The sequence below is a fragment of the Spodoptera frugiperda genome, chromosome 2, assembly GCF_023101765.2.
Source record: "Spodoptera frugiperda isolate SF20-4 chromosome 2, AGI-APGP_CSIRO_Sfru_2.0, whole genome shotgun sequence".
Classification (NCBI taxonomy): domain Eukaryota; kingdom Metazoa; phylum Arthropoda; class Insecta; order Lepidoptera; family Noctuidae; genus Spodoptera; species Spodoptera frugiperda.
In genome coordinates this window covers 2,739,342-2,761,954 of record NC_064213.1, presented here as the reverse complement: position 1 = coordinate 2,761,954, position 22,613 = coordinate 2,739,342, and the positions used below count along the sequence as shown (strand labels likewise).

General features: G+C 35.4%; 1 protein-coding gene across 1 annotated transcript in view; it reads left to right on the top strand.

Moving 5' to 3' along the window:
• Positions 1-20,585, top strand: part of LOC118269105 (probable cytochrome P450 49a1) — a 45,846-nt gene extending 25,261 nt beyond the window's left edge. The window contains exons 4-10 of the mRNA XM_050704247.1: positions 6,273-6,364; positions 7,535-7,645; positions 10,282-10,434; positions 10,800-11,009; positions 13,701-13,848; positions 17,245-17,484; positions 18,549-20,585. Coding sequence (XP_050560204.1) covers positions 6,273-6,364; positions 7,535-7,645; positions 10,282-10,434; positions 10,800-11,009; positions 13,701-13,848; positions 17,245-17,484; positions 18,549-18,866 — 1,272 coding nt within the window. The 3' untranslated portion in view covers positions 18,867-20,585. The remainder of the gene's footprint in view (positions 1-6,272; positions 6,365-7,534; positions 7,646-10,281; positions 10,435-10,799; positions 11,010-13,700; positions 13,849-17,244; positions 17,485-18,548) is intronic.
• Positions 20,586-22,613: the final 2,028 nt, after the last annotated feature.

Genomic DNA, 22,613 nt, shown 5'->3' with positions numbered 1-22,613 from the left:
AACCAATCTTTTGAATCAACGAATGGAGGATAATTCCACACGTCCGCCTTTTAAGACATGGCTCAAATTGAACCATCCATTTGAAGACACGATACCGATCCAAAACGTACCTTTCAGAGCTTTCCAAATGTATTAAAGTGAACTCATGTGCTTCAAACGAAACCACTTTAACTAATAGATCTCTGAGACTTAAATGTAGGAAGGTTTAACTTAAGATAGCATCCGTAGACACCTTCGGTTTCGCGTCAGTGAATTTACTAAGTAATTGAGATTTAGTTGGATGGACGTCAAGACAATAAATCAGTTAATCCGTGATCATGGCGCTTGCAACAGTGCCGAAATATCAGAAACTCATCGAAGTGAAAAAACATGGTAAATATCCTGTCATAAGTTCTAATAATAGTGTTAGTGACCATGTCAGTTTAAAAACTTATAAGACAATAAAAAATAGGAATATATAAGTGGAGGTTTGAGTGCATATACATTTACCCATATATATAAGGTTGCTTGCCTAAGAAATTGGTGATCTAGGTGCTTAAACATTAGTTTAAGGCCTCTTCTCACACGGAAAAAGTGTGAGTATTCATCACAACGCTTGCTTAATACGGGTTGACGATTTCAGACTTATAAATAGAAATGAAATAAAACACTATTATGTTCCTAACACAATAATAATCACGCTCAAGCAACCTGATCTTAATAAACATATTAGTTTAAAACCTTAAGTACAAACGGTAATAAAAGTGCCTCTTAATATAAAGAAAGAATAGAAAATACATAAATATTTTTTTCTATTATCACCGAACTATTAATACATAACGGTAATATCTATGACGCACGCAAAGGTCATTATAATTATACACAATAACACACAAACTAACTTTATCGAACGAAATGTAAGGAAATAACATTATTACCCAATTTATGTGAAGTTTGAAATATAAGTTTTTAAACTAACATGATCAATGACACTATCATTAGAACTTAAAACGGGATATTTACCATGTTTATTTAAATATCGACGGTTAAAAGGAAATAGGTATAAGCGACATTTTGGTCAAAAATGAGTTTATTATGCTACCCTACGTAAAATTTTCCACTCTTTCGAATGCACTTACTCTCATGGCTCTACGATGACATTTTTAGCGTTTATGGGTATAAACGCCAAAAATGTCATTTTGCTAGGGTTAGCAAAAAAAAACATTTTCCTAGTATTCTTTCGACGACCGACGAGTTTAAACGGCTCTCCTGAACATTTCATTATTTGTCGCTTATACCCTATTTCCTTTTAACCGTCGATATGTCTATGAATGATGAACTCCGAATGATCAGTGGTGAATGATCATGGCGCTTGCAACAATGCCGATATATCGGAAACTCATAGACATAAATAAACATGGTAAATATCCCGTCTTATGTTCTAATGATAAGTTTGAAATACTTCTATGTATAACATTTGCTTTTAGTTCATATAGAACAATTATTATGTTATTGGCTTACTCATGTAACTATTTGACGAGGATCTCGACTAGTTTCAAGCCATGCTAGAGGCTCATATTCATGAGGAGCATTCCGAGACAAACGACGCGGCGATTATCGCTCTACGTGAGTAAGCCGAAAACGTAATAATTAATTTAGTATGTCTCACGAAAGTTATAATAAAATTGTAACTTAGAATTTACTGATTACAAAGCAATTTAAGAAATATGTCTACAATAAATAATTTATTTTTGGAAACAAAGAATTGAATACATAGTAAACTAATAGACCGTATAATTGCGAGCCAATAAAATCATTGGAGCGTTTTACTCTTAGAAACAGTTTTATGCATGTATTTTGATGAATTTATAATCTTATTGTTAAAGAACAATTGAGTACTATTTTTTTATATTTATCGTTCATTAAGAACTTATAAAGACACTGTCCTTTAAATCTAATTCAATTTATAGACACGATAAATAAATTTTATTACGGGATTCAAATCCAAGACAGTTTTTCTTGCGTCTAAAACTGAAACGCAGATTTTGGTTAGTCGCTCATGTAGATCCGGGCTTCTTCACCACCATATCAGTCGTACGACGTCTACTGTAGAAGATAGGTCTCCCCCGATGACTTCCCGGAGCTGCGTACTACCTAGCGGGTTTACCGCGGCTCCGGCTTGAAAAGCAGGAGTAGGAACGGGGTGGTTTTTTATCAGTAAGAGTCTGACACTCCCACATTGGAAGATTTACCTCCCTAAAAAAAAAGATACGGCGATTGGAAGCGACCTGCTTCCAGTTTACATACTGTAGAAGTTGCAATGATTAAAAATATGTAACAAACTGGACACTTACAATCACATGGGCAAATATTAAACAAGAATCGTCCAGTTTGATTCAGAACCTCCTTTTATTAATAGTCGGTTAAAAGCGGTAAATAGTTTGATTGTCTTTCATTATTACATGTCACTTGTAAGGCATTGTTATTGCCAATAATTGCCTGTTATATGGGTCATGTAATATTCGCATGCAACAAATAACATAATAATTAGGAGGAATGCATCGAAGGAATGCATTACGAGATGATGGTCAATGAATTAATGAATCATCTTTACAGTAATGTGGCCAAAATACAGTCATATTTTACAAGGTCAATGTACCTTTGTGTCTGAATTTGCTAACATACTTTTATAACAGATCGATAAAATTGATTATATTCTCAAGCATGTCGATTTCTGAGAATTATCTTGATGCATACATCAATCAATCAATACTTTTTCTTGACAAATTTTTGAGTTTACGACGTGTTTTATTTATGTTTTAACAACAGTCTTAATCATACGATGACTCACAACTTATTCATTTCTTTACAATAATTTGACAAGAAAACGTCCTTAGAACAGATCCAATCTATACTAATATTATAAAGCTGAAAAGTTTGTTTGTTTGATTGTCTGTTTGTTTGTTTGAACGCGCTATTCTCAGGAACTACTGGTCCGATTTGATTAAATCTTTTTGTATTGGAAGTACATTTATTGAGGAAGGCTAGAATATATATAGGGTATAAGACATCACGCTATCATCAATAAGAGCCAAGAGCCAGAGCGGGTGAAACCGCGCGGAAGTAGCTAGTTTAACAATAAATTGGCTGAAATTGTTTTACCTATACCACCATTAGCTAGCACAACACCCAACCTCACCAAAAATGGTATAATCCCAATAATAAACATGTATAAAGTGAATATATCCATCAAATAAAGTAAAGCCTGTAACGTTTTGTTTATATTTACATAGAGTCACTCTATCACACCGTGCACATTAATAAATACAATTTTACGACTATATTATGCTTGTGTGTGACCGATAATGTGGGTCACATTTTAATGATAAAATGTAACCTCGTTGAATTGCAAATTGTTCACAGCGATAACGTTTTTGTATTTATAATTTGGAGATGATATTTTTAATTAGTTTTACTATGTTAAGCTGCAAAATCATGCATATTGATATAATTTTTGCATCGATCGATTAATTATTATGTATCTAGTGTTTAATTTTATCTCATTTTTATACACAGTACAAAATGTTAATGTATTTATTATATTATTCAAGTTATGAGATATGTCTAGGATTAAATATAATAAGCTGAATGAATGACACAATTACCTATCTAATAAGCAAAATAATGAAATCTCCATAAAATGAAGGTAGATCATATAGGAGATATTCATTCATTACTATTTAATAGTAATGTTCATTATCAAAACCCTTATAGTAAATACAGTACAATATTTCAGATAAAACAAAACACTATCATTATCAGCGAAAACGCAACATTATCGCCGAGCCAATATAATTAAATCAAAATTGACAACAATATATTACGTAACGGTGTAACAGGCGACTCTAACACGCCGAAACCACGTGCGGCTTTAATAAGTGTTTGTGTTGACTTATCTTAATTTATGTGTCATTGTTTCCTTTACACAATATTTGTGTATACTCACACAATGCCTCAACTTCCCAGCTAAACAACTGTTCTTAAAATAATAGGGCCCTACTGAAGAAAGCTTTTATGGTTACAATGTTTGCTAGCTATCTTGCTGTATGGAGAGTAAAGTTAAGTACCGTTTAGGAGCAGGTTTCCGTTGATTTACATACTAGACTAGGACGCAATCAGGATTCTTTCAAACAATAATACACATTTACAGAAGTAGGTTTCTGTAGGATAAATAAAAGATGTCCTAAAAGAGAATATTACGGACTAAGCGCAACGCACACAATAATGGCATGGACACGGCACGACATTTTGTGCATTGGAAAAGATACAAAAAGGCTGTAAGCTCGCTGTCACCGCACGGACCGCGCACTTACAACCTTTTTGTATTGACGTTATGAAATATATCATTAGACATAAGATTTAATGCTCAAACTTAAATGACATGTTGATTGCTGGGTTGAAGCGGTGCCGTGAAGGTGTGATATGACCTTAAGAAGTGTGTAAAAACTGAAAAATGTTGAGGCTATTTGTAACTTATTGTTAAGTGTTGTCTACATCTAGTCATTTTAAGTTGTCTTTACATACTTATTTATTCAGTTTACACACGTCTAAGTTAACAGTGTAGGTACAATTGTTCCACAAGTAATCTATACTATACTAATATTATAAAGCTGAAGAGTTTGTTTGTTTGTTTGTTTGAACGCGCTAATCTCCGGAACTACTGGTCCGATTTGAATAATTCTTTTTGTGTTGGATAGCGTATTTATCGAGGAAGGTTATAGGCTATAAATCATCACGCTACGATCAATAGGAACCGAGCAGAGTGGGTGAAACCGCGCGGAAGTAGCTAGTGTTTACATAAGTTTACCGCAGACGCGACGGCCTCGGATCATATGAGCGGTACAGATGGCAGACGGTAGCATCGGTTCAATAACTTATGTAAACGAATAACAATAAATAATAAGGAAACTGATAAATACTTTATGCAAAACCATTGTGTACTTTAATGTGTGTACAAAAAGGAGTTTATATTCAGCTTTTTTTATTTTTGTACCATAAAACAAATACGAAGAGCAGATACCAAATTGGGTTTCCCTTTAACTGTTAAAGGGAAATCCAGTTTAGATTAGATGTTAAAGTTTAACATATCTAATGCGTGACATTTTACGGGTCAGCTCAAGACGTTTTAAACTAGACCCCTTTCTATTTTCCATCATGCAGTACTATACTATAAAAATGTTGCGAATTGACCACATTTCAATAGGCGAGTTTCTGAGCATTTTTAAGTTATCTATACCTTTCTACTTGTAATAGCATTAGGCAGGACCGATTTATTTATCACTGTGCACAATCACATTATGGATCTTTTCTTTATACTTTAATTAATGTAATGAGTTATTTAAATCACACTAATATTATAAATAAGAAAGTAGTCCGTCAATCACGCTGAAACTACTGAACGGATTTTCATGAAAATTGGTATTCAGACAGGGTATGAGCTATCTTGGGTGATAGTATACTTTTTATCTCAATAAAAATAAAAATAATAGTTAAAAAGCATGTCTCATTAAAACCAAAGTACGTATACAAAATACTCTTTCCACCCTCTAGATTCCATCTTACTAGAAATGCCAAATATGGTAGGGTTTCACATAATAATAACTTTATTACATTACAAGGATAAGGAAAATGTTCTTCCCTATCGCCTGGGAAGCGATTCCAGGAATATACTGATTGAAAATTATCATCTTTATATCGATACCCTTAGGCAATGCCAAGGTTCGTCGATTTTACTTCGAAGAAAGATAAGCTAGATTAGACTGTAGAAATTATTAGAAGAATTTAAACTTTGATTATAATAATTAACGTAATAATTTGTTGAATCTAAAATCATGCCCAATAGTTATTCAAATACTCTACCTACTACAACTAACGTACCTACTAACAAAAATTCTCACAAGTAAAATTGAGTCTAGATTTGTTCGTAGCACAATAAAAGCCTTCGCTTCGCCAACGATCAAAATATGATTTATAGTAAAAACAGTACAACCTAAAACAAAAACAAAGTTATTAACCGTGTAGCATTAAAAATCAATTTATTTTAAACACAATTTTGTGAACCACACACTCTACAAAAACATAAACAAAACGAAAAGAGTTTCTAACACAAATATACACTGTGGTCTATTACAAATTCCTCGGCAACAAAAGAGAGTTAGCCAGTTCCCAACCGAACATAGGCCCTCGAATTTTTATTAACAAAGTTTTTTTATTCCTTTTTTCTGTTGTTACAGGTATATGAAAGTTACGCTACAGAGCCTCCTCGCTTCGAAAAATCGCCGCTTTGTCAACATAGAAAGGTTGTGGGCCACTGTCCAGTACACGGGTACGTTCGATTTTTAAAATTTTATTTTCAAACTGGCACGGTTGGAACCGCCTGTGGTTTTATTTAAAAACATTTTTCTTCTATGACCGTTCTAAAATCAAAATGTGGTTCGCGCCTCTTTACTGGGTGGTGGAGAATTAAATAGTACTACTAATTTGCTATAATAGCTTTTCAGGCCGTATTAAATGTACTTATAATTATTTTTTAATGACAAATATAAAAATTATGGACTATCCATGTTTCGCACATCTCATTAATACTTTTATGACCTCTTTTTCACTAATCTCTCAATAACCCAAATAATCGATTGATATAAATTATTCACAATCTTATCTACCATGCATTGTGCGCGAAGAGACGGCGTGAGACGCTTTTATCGATAAATGTAATTCTACATCACTATAGGATCATTGTACAAAGTGCCCATTTACTTATCGATAGATTAGAGGTGCATAATACTACCGAATTTGTATCGATTTAGCCCAAGTATGGAAGTAAAGGATTGCCTATCTTCATCATAAGATATGTGATATATCTTAGTTGAAATGTTATTATGATTTTACTCTCTGTGTTTTACATGTTATATGAACGTGATGTTTTTCATTGAGACCGGATATTATAAACCTAACCCTTCAATAATGACGGCATATATTTGGCACTGTCCTTATTCATAGGACTAAGGAACTGGATATTATGGTAGACCCCTGTTTTGTCAAGAAAACCCATAGGCCAACAGTGGACTCTTTCGGGATGGTAATAAAATTTTTGTAAAACACAAATATGGTCAATACATCATCTTTATTAGTTCTAAATAAGTAGGTAGACTATTCCATTAATGCATTTTTTTTTTTTTTTTTTTAATGAAACACGCCGGTAATCGAGCAGACGTATTACCTGATGGTAAGCAATCGCCGCCGCCCATGGACACTTGAAACACCAGAGGCGTTACAAGTGCGTTGCCGGCTTTTTGGGAGTTAGGAATTTTAGGGTTGTTGTTCGGGAATCGGGGATGGGGAAGATTGGGAAGGGAATTGGGCCTCCGGTAACCTCACTCACACAACGAAACACAACGCAAGCGTTGTTTCACGTCGGTATTCTGTGAGGCCGTGGAAGCATGGCTCTACCACACTTAAAAATATTTTTATATTCACGACTTTATTTTGTTCACAGAGATGAGAACAAAGCAATTTGGGCTGCAATTCGCGCGCTGTTGCAAGATGGCAACTTACTAAAGTGCTACGACCAGGCCTTCGATAACATTGCTGCTGACATCACAAGGAGGTAAACTCCATACTCTTTATCATACACACACACCGTCACGCCTTTTATCCCCGAAGGGGTAGGCAGAGGTGCACATTACGGCACGTAAAACCGCTATACAATGTACACCCACTTTTCACCCTTTGTGTTATAAGTGCCATGTAATAGGGGGGTGAGCCAATTGCCATATACTGGACACAATTCCAGACTTCGTACTACCAACGAGAATTTTTTGGAAAATCCGAAAAAAGCCCAGTAGTACTTTGCCCGACCCGAGAATCGAACCCGAGACCCCTTGTTCGGCAGTCGCACTTGCGACCACTCGACCAACGAGGCAGTCGTATGAATTTAATTCTCCTTTGGGGTAATTGATGAGCTTTGTATGGTCAATGTTCAACTTACGTGGCTTTAACTCTCAAGTCCTAAGTGAAGAAATTGCTTATACATAGGCGTGCTCTATCGTTGGCCATATCATGGCTTACTACCAGGCGAATTGATGGCTAAATGCGGACCTATTAAATAGTATTGAAATCTTATAACACATTATTTATATTTACTTATAATACTATTGAAATCTACATAGATTACTGTATTTTAATATTTGAGTATATTAATACTAAATTTATATTAAAGATTTCCATAGTATTTTGCCTAACCTGGTAGCGTAGGTATTAGGTAAAGAGATCATAAATCGTGCTTAAATAAACTCACGTCTTTTCCGAGTCCTTAAAACCTTCAACATCAATCACGTGAATACAAACATATATTTGAGCATTTTAATACTAAATTTGTATTATAGATTTCCATAGTATTTTGCCTAACTTAGTTGCGTAGGTTTTAGGTAAAGAGATCATAAATCGTGCTTAAATAAACTCACGTCTTTTCCGAGTCCTTAAAACCTTCAACATCAATCACGTGAACACAAACATTATACAAAAGACGACCAAACAAAAGTACCTACTAACTAAATATAAACACAACATTTCAAGTCACTTAGGTCGAATATAGATACTACGATCAATCACATACCAAAAAATAAAGCCTTGATTTGCAAAAATCAACCTTAGGTAACTGTATAACATAAAGTCACTATTTGCAAATCAATGTGATGTGTGATATAAGTCGTTTTGTTCATTATGTGCACTCCAGTATCAATGAACTGCACAAATGAATGCATGACCTAGAGAAAAGAGACATTTAAGGTGATAAACAATTTAATTTATTTATGTTAGACTATTTACTTGATGCTATTTTAGACATACTTTAGGTTTACAAGAAATTTGTAGAACAGAAAAAGGATAAAATGCTAATCACATCTCACATCAACGGCCTACAAGTGGCCACTGCTGACAAAAGGCTTCTTCTTGCACGGATAAGGTTTTACCCTTTCGTATGCCAGTATGTAAGACAACAATAGAAAATACATTGTGTCTCGCGTGGATCTGCGTTCCGGAACACAACGGGCTAATCACCAAGCTTGCTCAATGCGGGTTTTCAAACTTATAGTCAGAAATAATAAGCCCACGGGGTCTACTCTAATTCAACGAAAAACGAAGTTTCGTCCGAAACTTCGCAAATTTCGTACTACAATTCCATTTATTGCGAACCTTTGTGAACAAAAATGAACGAATGAAATGAAGATAAATAAATAGGTTTTGATATGAAATTAAAAATAAAACGTTATTTTAAGTAATTTCATTAGTAAATCAATAAAACCTACGGCCGAAAATTAAACGAAACTTCGGATTCGAGAACCGGAGTAGGGCCCAGGTTTCCTCACGATGGTTTCCTTCACCGTTTGTCAGTGAATTTATTTTAGGATCGTGAACAGATTATACAATAACAATCTTGCTACTAAATTACTTTTACAAAGATTAGGCCATTGTGAATAATCAGACGATTTGAATTCGTGTCTAGTCCTCATATATAATAATCGCACATTATCATCTGTAAAATGATTAAGTAAATATTTTTACGTATGCGTTTCCTATGAAATGACGTAAATTTATGTTTGATTAATTAATTTTCAAGTATTTTTCTGACAATAGGATCACTCAGTCGTGCCACACCTTTGTTATTGCAAATACGTTCTCTGTTATAGTCTACTAGCTGCTCCTTTTGATTGCGGCGTGATGTTTTAGAATATAACCTTCCTCGATAAATGGGTTATTTCAAAAAGAAGTATTCAATTCGGAAATTAGCGCGTTCAAACAAACTCTTCAGCTTTATATATTAGTATAAACTATAGAGTATAGATTTAGAAAGAAACTAGATAGAATATTTGGGAGACTAGCTCCCAAAAAGCATTTAGATATTTCCATCCAGGAAGTAAAATCGGTTTCATACAGAGTTTAATAAATCCTAGATAAATTATATGCTACGTAACTAAGAACTTGGTAATATTATAATTTGTACTACCCTACTTCTTGTGATTAGCAGACAATAATATGTAAATAGTAAACAACTCAAGGAATCACCACCAATCACCAATTACTTATTTTTTTACTGGCTTACTGCCACACTCAGAGTCATTTAATGCTTACTTAAACTATTCTTTAGTAATGATTTTCTATGGAAAACAATTGCTAAGGAATGAGTTAAGTAACCATTAAATGACTCTGAGTGCGCGAGTTATTATATTTTTTGCTTCATCCTAGATTGGGAGATCTGCGTCATGCAGAAAACGCTTTGAACGAAGAATTGGAGACTGAAATCTACCGGTGGGCCATTGAGACTATCGGCATGATGATCTTCGGGATACGACTGGGATGCCTCGACGGTGCTGTGCATATACCTACTGCTGATAACCAGTAAGTACTATGAACATTTGGATATTATAGAAATAAAGAAAAACAGTTTATTTGCATCGTAACAAAAATAATTAACAGAAATAAAAAAAGGTGTACACGGCGCAATTATCATATAATAGTTTTAGGATTCATTCAATATTGTTCAAATTTGTCTTTGAACAAATTAATTAATGAGCAAAATGAATCGGCAATAAAATGCCAATTTCAATAGTTATTTTTTCTTACTACAAATAAAAATCAAGCTTAAATCTAAACTTGTCAAGAAAGATTTTAAAAACCTTAATATTATGATAAAATACTTTAGTCAACCATTACGCTATTCAAGTAGACCAAAGAATAATTCTATGTTCCCTTTCCTTATTAAGGAAACCAGAAAAAACCTCAATGGATGACGAGATCCACGACCTTTGTTCGCTGGCGAAGCGTTCCTTAGAAGAACTGACTCCTGCAGAAAGGCTGGTGCGATGCAGTCGAGATATAGCTGATGGTAGCTTCCTAGTCAGGAGTGAAGGAACCTTAAACCCGGAGAACCCGACCTTCAACAGTGCTTTGAAGGCCTTTGACAGACATTTCACGTGAGTTTATAAAACTTTAATTTACTATCTTGCTAAATTCAAAACTTTCTCAATCAATGAGCATGCATGAAGAGATTGAAGAATTGGTATGCCAGGAACACCAGGTAGATTCCTGCACGGAGTAACTCTTTGTGTAATCCACAAATTGTTGTTCCATGTCTGGGTGTCATGTGTATGTGATCTCGTATGTTTTCAAACGCACCCACAACATAGAAGAAAATCATAATATAGGATACCGTTTATAAAAGATTTACTTCCAAAAATACTAGTTAATGCTTATTGAAACCACGCAATAACCGGTAATGTTTGATAACAATGACATTTTATCCTTTCCTATCGTCAGTACAATAAACTCTATCTGCCAATAAAAGTGAGTAAATACATTAAACTTTAAATCCCACATGAAGTAGGACTTGACTATCAAACATGCATTATTTTGTGGATATCACCAAACAGGATCGTGATCATCATTTTATATGATGTTGAGAGATTAGCATACACGTGATATATTTGCATGGCACATGAGCACAAAATGTCGAATGTTGCTAGACATTTTTATTTTGACATCGTCAAAGGATTTTGCAACTTATTATGCAATGACGTTGGTGAAAGTATAGGTAAGTTAGTCGTTAATCCTATGACTGTTCAAAATAACTCATTAGTTTGATAACATAAACTTTATTCACAAACATATTTAATATAGGGAGCTCACGGAGTCAAAGCAACTGCAATGTTCATATCGAAAATTCATAAGAGCAATCTAAAATTCATAACCAATTTCGAAGTTCAAACTTAACCTAAAACTGCATGGGCAGTGAATAAACAAAAAGACATCTTAATACACTTGGTAGCAAAGAAACAGAGCCAATAGCGTTTTTATTACACTTACACAACTCTCTATATCTTTAAAAAATATATCCGTTTTACAACATAATAATCTGATTTTAAAGGTAATTAAATTACATTTCATACAACATGCTTCACCAATTAATAAAATACTATGAATATTCCCCAGTAACCCTTAAATTCCTAACCCTCAAAAGGCTGGCAACGCGCTTGTAAAGCCTCTGGTGTTTCGAGTGTCCATTGCTTACCATCAGCCATCAGCTTATATGGGGGCGTTTCTTTGCTCCAAAGTGTAGTTATTAAGTAAATAATTTCCAAAACCCAAACTTTCGACTTCTATTATAATGTATAAGTAATCCCTATAATTATTTCATACCCAATTTAATCATCTGGTTATTGTTAAGATAATAATGATCCATTTAAAGCCATAATTAGGGTCTTCCTAATTAAAGGATACTGAATGTTTCTTCATGTTTCGGGATCCTTTCATCTGTCTTTTAGCTCATTAACAATATTAATTAGTTTTAGCTAAAGAAAATATACTTTATAAAGCATTAGAGTTATTTATGTTCTCGTCGCAATAAAGATTTGTTTTATTAACGTTCTAAATTAAACGTCATTATTCTTTATTTTCGTTTACGGTCTTGGGAAATACATATCTATAACAAAGACAAAAAGAAATCACTAGGGATTTTTTGGACGGGGTAAAATCATCCAATGACTTTTCCCGCCTTGGTGAGGCGAGAGGGAGTGTCAAACTACAACTGACTAAAAACCACCCCGTTTCTTCTCCTGATTTAACCCGGAGCCCCGGTAACCTGTTACGTTGTCCGCAACTCCGGAAGAATCACTAGGATATATACAGGGATAAATAACCTAAGAATAGGTACCTACAAAATGTTTGATCAGATGTAGCTGCAGTAGCAAAAAACTGAAAAGAATGAAAAGTGAATCTATTATCTGCTTGTTTGTAATAACTAACATGATGTTACTTATCACCATAAGTACCTAGACATATATAAGTACACTTATGTAGTAGCAATTTGGTGGCCCGTTATCTATCATGCCATGCAATTTTTTTCTGATATGATAATACTTAAATATATGTATACTTCATGCATCAAGTGAAGTTCCATATCTTTTCTGGAAACAATAATTTTTCTGCATTTTGTGCATCAAGATATCCAACTGGTACAAACCGGTTTAAACGAATTGTCAATATTGTTTACTTACAAAATGTTGATAAGTTGGACTATAAAAGTCATAATCCTGTCCATCTAGGTACTACATAATGCGAAGGATATTATCCGCGATATGAGATAAGATAATGTATTATAATGACATTAATGTGCATGTTTACATTTTGCCATATGTTTTGGCTCTGAGCAAAGGTCGGAAGTCGAGACTTCTATAACACATACAACACAAATTAGAAAAAGTTCTTTTCAAATTCAAATTCTTTATTTACAGACTATGGGTGAGCTAACAAAATGTTCTAAAATATAAAGTTATAAAACGCCATAATCAGGCTCACGCCATGCAAATTTAAATTTTATAAGTTCGCAAAGACAAGCCTATAGCCATCCGTTGCGTTCAATTTCGTTTCAGGCGTTTTATTAGGTGTTACCCACATTTTCGTGAATTATTTAGAACCTTATTGAAAGTTTCACAAACCAACAATATCAATACGATGATATAGAAAAGAAATCGATCAACTTTAATACATTTTCAAACTTACCCTTTTACCATAAAGTACATAGTCCCAAATACTATTAACACTGATAATAGGACGATATATTCATACGTCCGCATGACCTAACATTAATAAAATACCCATTGTTACAGGCTCACAGAACATTTCCTGACGAAGGCACTGAACTCGCTCAACTCTGAAGAGTTGAGGCCTGAACAGGTTTTACTTGATAAGCTACGGCCTCTGCAGAGGCGGATCCTGCCTCTCGCAGCTGACATCCTACTAGCTGGCGTCCATCCTGTAAGTATACATTGTATTTGTTTTTTTTAAACCACGACGCGACGTTGGCGAAGAAGCGCACGGCTCATCTGATTGTAAGTGGTTACCGTGGTCTATGAACACTTGCCACTCGCTTTGCCGAGTCTTAAGAAACCTAGTTACTCCCTTCTTGTAGTCCCCCATATTGTAGCCTACTGGGAAAACCTCGGCAGGGAGCTCATTCCACAATCGGAGGGTTCGTGGGAGGAAATTCCTCTGAAACCGAACTGTACGGGACCATTTGGGCTCCAATGTGTGAGCGTGAAGTTTCTGTCGATGGCGAATTTCTTTATAAGACAGGACGGCAAACAAACAGACTGATCACATGGTGGTAAGCGATTGGCTTCGTCCATGAAGACCTGCAACGCCATAGACGTTACGAGTACGTCTCCAAAAGGCCGACCTTTTGACAATTTCGAGATTTGAGAATAGGAAGCATGACGGGTGGGGAATATTGGACCTCCGTCAACTGTATGCCATTCGTTTGCCGCCGCTAAACCATATAAAAAATGTTTTCCCTATAATACATACGTAGATACTAAAATGTCGTAACACTCGTCGAGTTCCTTGTCAAACAGTTACGTGAGTAAGCCGATAACATAATAACAAACTTATTATGTCTCACGAAAAGAAATAAAATGCTTATAGAACGTTAATTAACCTAGAGGACCATAAACTAGAAGTAACCTGTATTAAATCTATCCTAGTCCTATCAGAACATTATTGTTATGACTACAAACAGAAAAGGGATGATAGTGCGCAAATATAGGTCTCTGTTTACTTAGGTCATAGCTCGGGGATCTATGTAAACTAAACGTGATGCCCATTACAGTCTATTTTGTTAGAATAATTACCTACTACACTGCTTACTGGCGGAGTTAAATAAACAACTGTAATTTCATTTGAATAATTTTATTATCTACACTAGCTACTTCCGCGCGGTTTCACCCGCTCTACTCGGCTCCTATTGGTCATAGCGTGATGTTTTATAGCCTATAGCCTTCCTCGATAAATGGACTATCCAACACAAAAAGAATTATTCAAATCGGACCAGTAGTTCCGGAGATTAGCGCGTTCAAATAAACAATCAAACAATCAAACAAACAAACTCTTCAGCTTTATAATATTAGTACCGTATAGATAGTATAGATAGGTGCTAAACTAACTTTAAACAGTAACTGCGGTACTCTGACACATTTACGAATTAATACAAGTAACAATTTCGTTCCGAAAACAATTGGTAAGGGCTGGGTTAAGTAACCATTAAATTAAATTACTCTGAGTACGGCTGTTAGTTAAGTAGATAGTATATAAACTATCAAATTAAAATTATTTATGATGACGGTAAAAAGCTGGACTGACTTAAATTTTCGAAAAGTTAGACATATACTTTTTTGAAAATGGTTCTTGTAAGTAACCTAAGCACTTGTTTCTCTATTTATTACATCACTTATCCAATCAATAAAAGGACTGGTGGGTGTTATAGCGCCGAGTTCCGGATGCTGTATGACAACTAAAGGATTACATGCGTCTGATGGTCCAGCGCTGACAACACCAACAATGCCCGAGGTATGCAGGAGTGGTCCGCCTGAGTCTCCCTGACAAATTTCTTCCAACTTGCCACAACGCCGCGACACACACAATCTTGGATGTATAAATTGAAAAAATTTACTGCATTTAATGACAACAACATCTAGTTTTTGTAAAGGTTTCTCGAAAATATCCGCGGGAGCGATCACTCCCGCTATCTTCATCAGCCCGTAACCAGCCGCAGTCGCTTCCAATCCAAGCATGCTTGTGGAATCCAATGCACTAATATGCCCATATTGGCTCAGAACAGTTTCTTCAGTTTTTATCAAACCTATATCATTGACCAAATGAAATGGGAAATCTTTACCCAAATAGCCAGGGTGTTTATACCATTGTAAAATTTGGCTCGTATGATTTTTCTCAAGAGGACCGTAGGCTATATAATATTCGTACTTTATCATAACTCCGTCTTTTTCGGTGGAACTTGTTATTTGATACGGTTCAATACAATGACCGGCTGTCAACGCCCAGTTTGGTGTGAACATAGAACAGGTACAGACATGCATACGTCCTTCAAAGATAACAATTCCTTGGTTCTTAAGAACAAGATGTAATCGTATCCTTCCAACATAGGGGAGCTCGTCTTCAGCGACATCGCTGCCGCCAATGATCCTCAATGCAGGGTTGCGGCTACTGACGTGCAGAACAAGAGTGGCGATAAATACACTCACAATAATAAAACACATGCTAACCAAAATACGTCTGTTGCAGTGGAAAGTTTGTCGGTTTTATTTCTGTACTATAAAAATAATATAATCAGAAAATGTAATATTGTATTGTGAAATTTTTGTCGTTATCTATATACATATGTATAATAAATCTGTACAAGGGTCAATTCTGTACATTGAAAATATTGAAAAAATAAATAGCAGGGGGTGTTACAGGATCGATACCAAACTCAAATAGGTGAATTAATTTTTGTTTTTTTTGTCTCTCTGTCTGTCTGTGTGTTCAGGCATTACGTGAAAACTAACGGTTCGATTTCGACGACACTTGGTATAATTATACCTTATTATCCTGGGCATGAAATAGGATATTTTTTATCTTGGAAAAATACGTAGAAAAAAAATCTTAATTTTTCAGTTTTATACTACAGAACGCGAGCTCAACAGCAGTAGCTCAATAGACGGACCTCCTTAATTATTATGGGCCTCGCCGTATTTGGATCCAATAGATATTTATAAGATGTCCTTGTCAGAGTTACTCAAAATGGAGAAATAAAACATCCACGCGAAGACCGACATCCGCGTGGACGGAGTCGCGGGCGAAAGCTAGTATCGAAATAAACTTATGTAACTATTATACAAGTAGTAATGGTCAATATGGATGATGTCAATAAAAATGTATATAGTCTGCCAGTTAGATAATGAAAATATATTACCTAGATACGTCTTTTTTATAAAAAAATCTATATTTAAGTAAACGAAATTAAAGCTTAAGATTGGGAGGTCGTTACGTCATCGCTCGGTAGAAAATGTACCTACACAAAATCGTGACGTCACGATACGGGATTCCTTTATGACATAAGGAAAGTTAAATGAATGATCGTCTGAATTTTTATACAAAAAATATAGGGCAAAAAGAACCAGTAAATTCAATGCCTTTTCAAAATGGCGAGTTGATTCATACTTTATTTGTATCCCAAAAATACGGATATCCCGAGGTATTGAGAATTCGTAGTCTTGCAAATACCGGGATTGAATTCGGACTGCGAGATCGGAAGCCCCAGCTGGATGCGACGCGCGACGATCTAAAACATGATATTATTAACCTAAAACTCTTTTCCAGCTCGCCCAAACAGCTCTAAACATGTTCTACCAACTATCCCTACACGCGGCTCGTCAGCAAAGGGCACATGACGAGGTGCACTGGTCCATAGCATCCAGGGAGGCTGGGTGTGACACACCCGAACTGCCCTATGTTGCTGCCTGCGCCAGAGAGGCCATGAGACTCCACCCTGCCACTGGAGGAGTCGTCAGGAGGAACAGGGAACCAATCATCGTTGGAGGCTATGAAATTCCTGCTGGGGTAAGTTGATTATTGTTTTACTTGATTGTCTGAATATTTTTTCGGGGTGAAAATTCACGTTGGGACTTACTTACGCTTGCCCCTAATTTATCTCTGTGCTAAAAATTATTCGGATCTATTCAGACATTTTGTTGTTGCACACTAAACATCCCGATATGCTCAAGTTATCGTTGCCTCTCCGCCCCTCAGAAATTCTTTTGACCGTGTTTAGAGACATATATGCTGTATGTGGATACGAAATTCATAAACCAATTTGTAATGGTACCATAATTTTGGCATTAAGAACGAAATAAGTAGCTTCAATTCAAATAACACAATAACAAAGTACAACCACTTTAAATTACAAAACCTTTAAAAGAAACATTATGCTCAGTGCTCACTCGTCTCACGCTTATAAATAAAATTAATTTTGCAAGCTCCCTACTTCAGCTAGGCATTCATCTGCATAACGTACTGAGCTACGAACGACAGTAATTCGTACAATGTTCATTGCTTTCATTGTATTCGCTGGGAAAACGGTTTCAGTCCTTGTGTTGTTTTATCTTTATGAAGAGGTTGATATTTTATTCCACTCTGGGCTCTGAGTACGTTCTGTTTCAATTATCTGCCTTGAAAGAGCATGAAGAACACTTTTGTTCTAATAGGGATGTCTCTTTGATTCTCATTTAATAAACACTATTGTTATACGTAGAATTCATGTTCGTAAAATCATTGGCCTCCTTGTGATGCATTCTTTTTTTTAAGAGATAAGCCGATAAACGAGCTGACAGATCACTTGATGGTAAGCAATCGGACCGCCCATAGACACTTAAAATACCGGAGGCGTTACAAGTATGTTCCCGGCCTTTTGGTGGGGGTTAGAAATTTAAGGATTGTTGGGGATTAGGAGATTGGGGAGTGGGGTAATTGGGCCCTCGGTAACCTCACTCACATGACGAAACACAACGCAAGCATTGTTTCACGAAAAGAGAAGAAGAAGAGATTAAATAAGTAGGATTAAAATTCTCTCAAATTACAACGGAGTTTGAAATTGTGCCTAATATTTTAATCGTAATCTTCAACAGGTGGACATTGTCCTCGCTCACGGCGTGACAAGCAAATCCGAGAAGCAATGGGGAAGGGCAAAGGCCTTCGTTCCAGAGAGATGGTGCAATGAAGGTTGGGAGCCTTTAAAAGCCTCCAGGGCTCACCCACTAGCCTCCATGCCCTTCGGAGAAGCCTGTCCAGGTACCGGCGCCGTTGGCAAAATGCTATCCTCATTAACAACTAGAGTTTTGGACAAATACAGGCTAGAATGGCACGGACCTGCCCCAAATATGGCCACCGTTGGAGTCAATAGAATGCATCCGCCTTATTACTTCGTTCTGCAGAATGCTGCTTGAATATTCATTGTGATATAGGTTTAAGGTTTAGAGTAGTTTTGTCTCTTTTTTGTAGGAATGTATGTATGTGTTGGACTGTTGTATTGTTTATTTTTAATATGTTTTGATTAAATATGGCTACAATTGGATATTGTTGATAGGAGAAGAAAATTATGTGGTAAAATGATCGTTTTTTTTTATTCTTGTTGACGATTATTAAGTAAATTATAAACTCAATTGTAATTTATTGTGTCTCCTATATTTTGTTAAATGACGAACGTAACCCATCTCCCGAACAAGCACACAATAAGAAAGTTTCAAAAGATAATGCCTTTGCTAATTAACTCGAATAAAGCCTTTGAAGCCAACTTCATAAAGCCCTTTTTCTGGTAACAGTGACGGTGCCAATTTTAGCACTAAATCAATCATTTTGGTTCAATACGCCTACCCGTTTTCGAGTCTGTCTATGTCCCGATTCCTGATTAAGACAGATTTGAAATTGAGAACAAAAAGATTAATTAATGTAATTAAGAAACTGAAAGTTTACTAGGTTACCTCTGACGAAGTCTTTGGGTAGGTACATTTCTGAATGCGCTAAAGTAATTATAGTCCTATCAAATCTACTATTCTTTGGAAGAGTATGTTTCTCCGAACGACTAACTTTGGCCTTCGGTCGCATAATCTATCTTTTCGATTACTCTAACTGTTTTTGACTACTTTTATGTTTTTTTACGTATACACAGGCTGGCACATCAATCAACCCCGATTATCTTCAAATAATTTTCAAATTTATTATTTTGTAATAAAGTACAAAATCTATTAAATAAATTTGACGAATTAGGATAACTCTATGTGCTGTGTGTCTATACGTAATTTACCTACAGTGTGAATTTTATATAATCTTTGTTCTACGACAAAATGAAATACGGAATAACCCTCCCTATTATCGACTCACTGTTAGACTCCTCCCACGCCGTCAAACTCACCTACATACGTATTACTAATGGTTTCAAGTCGCTTTCGAGTTTACTTTTCACAATTGAAAAAAGCATAGCATAGACAGATTTGATCCGGAGCTGCGGACTGCCTAGCGGGTTTACCGGGGCTCCGGCTCGAAAAGCAGGAGTAGGAACGGGGTGGTTTTTAGTCAGTAAATGTCTGACACTCCCTCCCACCTCGCCCAAGGCGGGAGAAGTCATTGGAAATTCCCCCCCCCCCTCCCCAAAAAAAAAAGAAAAAGCATAAACAGATTGTACTATTAAGAGAATAGCATTTATTCTTGATTCGTAAAATTCACATTAGGTGTAATAAAGTATATTTATCTCATGGAACATTATAAATACCAAGTTTTCGATGATTTGTGATCGTTTTATAAAGTTCGTAAGGTATAATATATAGGCTATATCATTAGAAATTGAGACGGGATATTTACCATGTTTATTAATATCGGGAACTCATAGACATAAATAAACATGGTAAATATCCCGCCTCAAGTTCTAATGATAGTGTTAGTGACCATGTCAGTTTAAAAACTGGTATACAGGCTATATTTCATTATGTGCCTATTATGCTATATATAATTAAAGTTCCTGTGTAAGAATGTATTGTAATGTTTTATATTATAATAATTTAATTTAATATAACACTTATTATGTATTCTTAAAGGTATGTCATTTATAAAATAATAAAAATAATTGGAAATTGGTTATTTTTAATCAATACACGAGAAATTAAATAAATCAAAATTTATGAATGAAAATAGGACGACTTATTAATTATTCTGCATAAAAAGTAGGAAATAAAAATAATTTAAAAAACTTCAATAAAATGATTGTTTTCGTTATTTAACTCCTACCCAAGATAATATTACAAATTGTTATATTATACAGATATATATATTACACAGAAAATATATTTTTGACAGCACTGTTGGTCCTATGGCTGGGCAACTGCCACTCTTTATATTATGATCCACAAATTGTTATTTCTGGTCTGTCACATGCATGTGAAACTGTATGTTTGTAAACGCATCCACGATACAGGAAAAAATCCTAGTGTGGGGCAATATTTAAAATTTACATAATAAAGAATATTAAAATGAAATAAATTAATTTGGTTTGTGTTTTATTGCAACTAATTTAGTGTAGGTAACTCCCTCTAGCTTTGCCCAAGGCGGGAGAAGTCAAAAAAAAATTACCATAATATTTTCGCATAGCTGAACGCTAAACGGAGAAGCCGACATAAATCCAATCTCCCACATGCGACACGTAAACGAGACGACTCAGCCATATTGGAGGGAGCATTCAATTTAGTTCAAGCTCGTCGCGTCTCTACCAGGATCGCATTTACTCGCTCGTCATCCATTAAAGCGCAGTTTTTGTGATTAATGACGCCAGTGCCGTAGGATCTGATATCTCCCTATCCGCCTATTGTCGTATGATCCTTTTATTCGCGAAGAAAGGACACATTACGGCTCGTAACCGAATCGCCCGTAATGTAAGTGCGCAATTTGTTATAACATATCCCAGTGAGGCGTTGATAATTTATTTTATTCAAGGATTTAGGTACTTACTTAGATTCTAAGGTCATACTTTGTTGGAGTAACAGTAATCTGAATGTAGGGCAAATTGTTACATCTGATGCAATGTATCATTAGCAGAGGATGTGCCACCGATAGTTTTCTATGGGTACTCAAAGGTTTGAACTTGAATCAATTTTTTTTTAAACGTTGCCCCACACTTTGTGCTTTTCTCCTGTGTCGTGGGTGCGTTTACAAACATACAAGTTCACATACACATGACACCCAGACCCGAAACAACAAATTGTGGATCACACAAAGAATTGCTCCATGCGGGAATCGAACCCGCTACACGTTGCACGGCAGCCAGTTGCTCAGCCACCGCACCAACCGTGCAGTCATATCTATTAATAAGTATTATTTTTTCTATTGACCCTAGTAGCACATTCCGCCTTGACTGCTCTCTTTTATTCTTCACACTACATTTATTTAAAACCAAACTCTAAGCAACTCTACTGCGTAACCCATAAGTTTGATGTTCAGAAATTTGCTTTTGAATAATTGGGCCAGCTTCATCCATAGTCACTTTATCCTGTCCATCAATCGTGAAATATATCTTTACAGTGCTTGTATGCACTTATGGGTTCGATTTGGTTATTTTTTTTTTTACTAGGATCTCCAGATTTTTGAGATATTTTTTTATTTTTACATTTTCATGATTTCTCTCCTGGCAATAATAATGTCGTTATTAAACTATATAGGTAATATCTACACTCTTAAGTACTTGTACTTACTACATACTTCACCGCACCAAACGAGAGAAAACAAAATCATCTAAATACCTACATTAGGTACTTACATCCTGGTTTTATTTCGCTATCGCTCGCCAAAATCTCATTACGATTGTCCTTGCGTACATTAAGGCGAGACCCTTCTTTTGTTCATACTTCCTCGACATCCAGCTATACAAAGTTTTTGCCTTTGTTTTAACTCGATTTACACAAAGACATTCGGAATAACCGACCTAATATTTTACGAGTATACATTTGCAACTGATAATGTCAGAGAAATTAATCACTTTTTCGAGTTTTCAAGTGAGGGTATGAAAGGGATGTTTTTTTTTGCTTGCTTTCGGGATTTTCTACAGATACTACAGATAGGATTTTGTTAATATGAGTGAGACTAATGATCCAACCAATGAGAAGTAGTATATTTATTTATACAAAGTTAACGGGCGTGAACGGGCGCTG